At 34.1% G+C, this 4,583-nt stretch overlaps 1 protein-coding gene across 1 annotated transcript in view; it reads right to left on the bottom strand.

Annotated features, from left to right (window-relative positions):
- Positions 1-341: 341 nt before the first annotated feature.
- Stk31 (serine/threonine kinase 31) overlaps positions 342-4,583 on the bottom strand; it is a 101,230-nt gene continuing 96,988 nt past the window's right edge. Inside the window, exon 24 of the mRNA XM_023709853.1 lies at positions 342-579. Coding sequence (XP_023565621.1) covers positions 352-579 — 228 coding nt within the window. The 3' untranslated portion in view covers positions 342-351. The remainder of the gene's footprint in view (positions 580-4,583) is intronic.

The following is a 4,583-nucleotide window of genomic DNA, read 5'->3' as shown; positions in this document are numbered from 1 at the left end:
AAAGGTGAATAAATGCCAACCGTCACTTACTGAACAGAAGGACCTTCATCATAAGGCAGCCAATATACTGAAAATCTGTATGACTTCTATCAATCTAATAATCTTCACTATTTTAACAGTCTACTTATTAAATTATATTAAATCCAGACAGAAAATCCTCCATTAATAACTCCAAATTAAGCAAAATTTCAAAGCATACAAATAACTTTTAGGCACAATGAAACGTCTTTTATTTTTCACAACATGAACACCGAAGATACTATCCCACTAGTTCCAGAACATTTTCAGATCTCTGACCTATTAAATGAAAAGTTTTTTTAAAGGAACATCTGCAACAACAGAGTATTAACATTAATCAGTGTTGGTTTCACCATTTCTTGTCTTTTCTTTACATGTATCCACGTTCTCCATTTTTAATTCATCTTCCTTTTCACACTGACTATATTCAACCTCTTTTTCTGGGTTTGGAATTGATTTCACCTCTGGTAGCAAGAAACATTCAGCATTCAAAACTTGTTCAGCAGTCACTGAATTTCTAAAATGCATCAAATTACAGAGAAGGGATCTGACATTATCATCCTGCAAGGAAAAACAAAGATTAAAAACAAAAAATCCAAACAAACAAAAAGATAATCCTATAATGAAAACTAAAAACTCTTTCCACTGATAGAAGCTAAAATCAAATTTTTCTATTTAAATTTTTAAAGCTTCCCACCAAATTCAACCTATGTTTCATTGGAAAAGATTACCTCCAATAGTAAAACAACAAAACTGAGTTAGTGGGGAAAATTTAAAAGGAAAAAGAATCACACTGCTCAAGTCTCTCAAAAACAGTGAAATTCCAACAACTGACATTTCATGATTTTCTCTTTTCCTTCTTTTGTAAGGTATTGGTAAGAGTTTCATATTATGAAATTCTCATATTGATATTCCCCTGCCTAGAAGGTAACTTTCTTCATGTTGTCAACTATTTTTGGTCACAGTTTTGAAGTGATCATCTCTGGAAACTGTCTACATCCTCTACCATTATCATCACCATTGTGGAGCCAGAATTCATTATCTGCCACTACTTCAAATAACCATCTCTGTGTTACCACATGTAAACAACCCTAAGATGTTGTTTTTCCATTATTTCCACTTTCCAAGGCACCTTATATGTCTTGTATTTGCCCCATTATTACTTTCATGAGAGCACATATTCACTCAATAAAAGTCGCTTGTTTACTGCTAATGGTCAGAAATATTAGTTTAGCAGTTCATCCCCAGCAACTAGCATAGTATTTGGGATATACAGACAATGAGTGAATATTTGATAAATTAATGAATGCCAATGTCCATAATGCACTCTACAGACACAAATTTAGCTTAAAAAAATTTTAATCAAAATGAGAAAAAAAATATGCTCCTCAAAACCAAAAATGTAGATCCAAAAAAATTAAAAGTCTTATCACAATCTTAGCCAAAAACAATCCTCATCACAAATGTGTTGGTTTTCCCTAGGTTAATTTATAAAGTTTACAGGACTCCAATAAAAATACAATCAAGTTTTCTCATTGAAGGTAGTCAGTTGACTGTAAAGTTCTTGAGGGAAAATAAGGAAGAAAAGCCATAGAATCTTTGTTGAAACAAATATAAAAAGAATTAGGCTTATCAATAATTTTTTCTGATTTTTGTGAATAAAACTATTTCTAACAATTTCATTTTCTGGTTGGTCATTTCAAATTTGTAAAAATACAATTGATTTTTATATATTTATCTTACATCCTACAAAACATGCTTTCTTTACTTAGTTCTAATAGCTCAGAACAGGGCAATGGTGTATTCTCTGCTCGCTTCTATTCAACACTGTGCAAGAGGTTCTGGCTACTTAGATAAAAATAAAAAATTCACGATTAAAAAGAAGAAAGTAAAACTATCTTTCTTCGCAGAGGGTATGGAAATATTCTCTAAAAATTTATGAGAACTAATACTTCAGAATAAATTTAACAAAAGAAATTCAAAGCATGTACTCTGAAATGTATAAAGTATTATCGAAGTATGTATGTAAATAAATGGAAAAGTATACCACATTCATGGACAAAAGATTTAACATTCATAAGGTGACAACATTCCTCAAACTGATTCATAGACTGAAAACAATCCTTATCACTATCTTGTATGTGTTTGGTATAGAGGTAGGGGTTCTTGGGCCAGAATTCAGTACCTCATACATGCAAAGCAAATATTCTAACACTGAACTACATTCCCAGCCCTTTATAAAATTTTTATTTTGGCAAAGGATCTCAGTAAGTTGCTCAAGCTGGCCTTATACTTAGTCTCCTATCTCAGCTTCTGAAGACCTAGGATTATAGACATGAACCACCATATCCAGTCTTACCAGAATCTTAATTGACTTCACTGTAGAAACAAGCAACTAATTCTGAAATTCACATGGAATTTCCAGGGACTCAGGACAAACAATCATGAAAAAGAAAAATAAAGCAGAAGTCCTATATCTCAACTTGAAAACTGACTAAAAAGTAATAATAATCAAGATAATATGATAGTGACAAAATAACATATACTAGTGGTACTTGACTTGTTGGGGCTCTACTTACAATTTACAATGGTGGAAAAATAATATATCTTCAATAAAAACTACACTTCAATTGTTTAATTTTGAACTCTTTCCAGACCATAAATGCATAGTATGATACTTTCTCATGACGCTGAGCAGCTTGCAGTAAACCACAGCTCCAAATCAGCAACATATTCGCAAGGGCAACCGAGCAATGTTCTACTGTGTACTGTATTGTAAAGCTACAGCATTCTTTAGGTTAGATGTCAAAATGCTGTTAAAGCTTGTATACAGATGTTCCTGCAAAACCTCATGTGCTAACAGGGCTGGCTTTCTGGAGCTGGCTGGATCTAGGGTGTGTGATACTGAGATTAAGGGTATGTTATACTAAATTAGTGCACTGATTGCAATTAGCATATTTCTGGATAATGAGAAAGCTCACTTTGGGTGTGGGTGGCACCACCCAAAAGGCTTGTAGCCTGGATAGAATAAAAGGGAAAGGGAAGCTTGTTTTACTATTGTTGCTGCCACTGATTCTACTTTAGCCTACTCTACCACAGACATATCTCCTCTGCAGTGCCCATCTGCCTTGCCACTTTCCCTTCAAATCAGCCAACTGTGAACTAAAACCTCTACAAACTAAGATGAAATAAATCTTTCCTTTTTTAACTTGTGGGTGTCTGGTATTTTGTCTGAGCAATGAGCAAAGTAAGACAAATACATTTTCAACTTGTAGTGTTTTCAAGTTACGATGGACTTATTAAGATGTAACTCCATCACAGCTTGAGGACTTACAATGAAACAGAATTCAGAATATAGTTGTATATCCTGTATCTACAGGTGACTGATTTCAACAAGGATATCAATATAATTCAGTGGACAAAGAGCAGTCTTCTCAACAAATGGTGCTGGTACAGTTGGGTAGCTGGTTCCACAAAAGAAATCTAGAACCATACTTCTCTTAAAGCAGAAAATTCAACTCAAATAGATCAAAGAAGTAGATACAAGATTTAAAATTATAAAACTCTGACATCTGAGGTGATTGTGCTAAAAATTTCCATGAGTTTTTTTTAAAAAAACAGCAGTTAATATGTAGAATTTTCACCTTGACTAAGCCTCTATGCTGCTATCTGCAATCTAAGCAACTATATCAAGGGCAGCAATGTGTAACACAAAAACCATGCATGAATACCTGTCAACTTGGTCTTCTAAATGTGTACCATTTCTAATTTCATAACAATTATTACTATATTCTCTTTAAAATTTTTTAGAAAGGTAAAAACACAAAAAAAGAGACAAGAACAAAAAATGTAAGGTTTCTTGAAAGCAAGCAGTAATATTCAATCTTATGTACAATCTTACGTAACTGTATCTGTTAATATAAGCAACAGATTTGATGATAGAAATAGATAATATGTCAACCATTGTTAATCATTTTTTTTTTTTTTTTTTTTTTTTTTTAGGGAAGTGTCTACAGGGCATTCAGGGTCTCACTACTAGATCAGACTCGTGGTTATTTGCCTGTTAGTCTCCCAAAGAGTTGGGATTACAGGCACATGCCTCCATGCCCAGTCTCAACTGCCATCTCAGCATGCCCCAGGGGTGGGGCTAGCATGACAAGCCCAGGATTGAATCCCTGGCCTCTGCCCCTGCTTGCAGACACTTTAATCTGCTGAGCTATTTAGCCAGACCAAATCAGCTATTCTTTTTTTTTTTTGGTGGAACCAGGGATTGAACTCAGACCCTTGCGCTTGCCAGGGAAGTGCTTATTCCACTGAGCCATCTCCCTGGCCCCCCAAATCAGCTATTCTTGTTTTGAAAATCTGTAACATATGTATTGTTGTATGTTACCCTGTTTCTGTCTTTGCTTCTGATTTTTCTTCTTGCTTTTGTTTCTTCTTTTCAAAATTAAATTTAATTTTTTAAAAAGTTTAAAACTTAGGGCCAGGGAGATAGCTCAGTGGAATAAGTGTTTGCCTGGCAAGTGTAAGGTCCCAAGTTTGATCCCTGATACCACCAAAAAAAA

This window comes from Octodon degus, unplaced genomic scaffold (genome assembly GCF_000260255.1).
Source record: "Octodon degus isolate 3935 unplaced genomic scaffold, OctDeg1.0 scaffold00015, whole genome shotgun sequence".
NCBI lineage: Eukaryota > Metazoa > Chordata > Mammalia > Rodentia > Octodontidae > Octodon > Octodon degus.
This window is presented reverse-complemented; position numbering and strand designations above follow the sequence as displayed.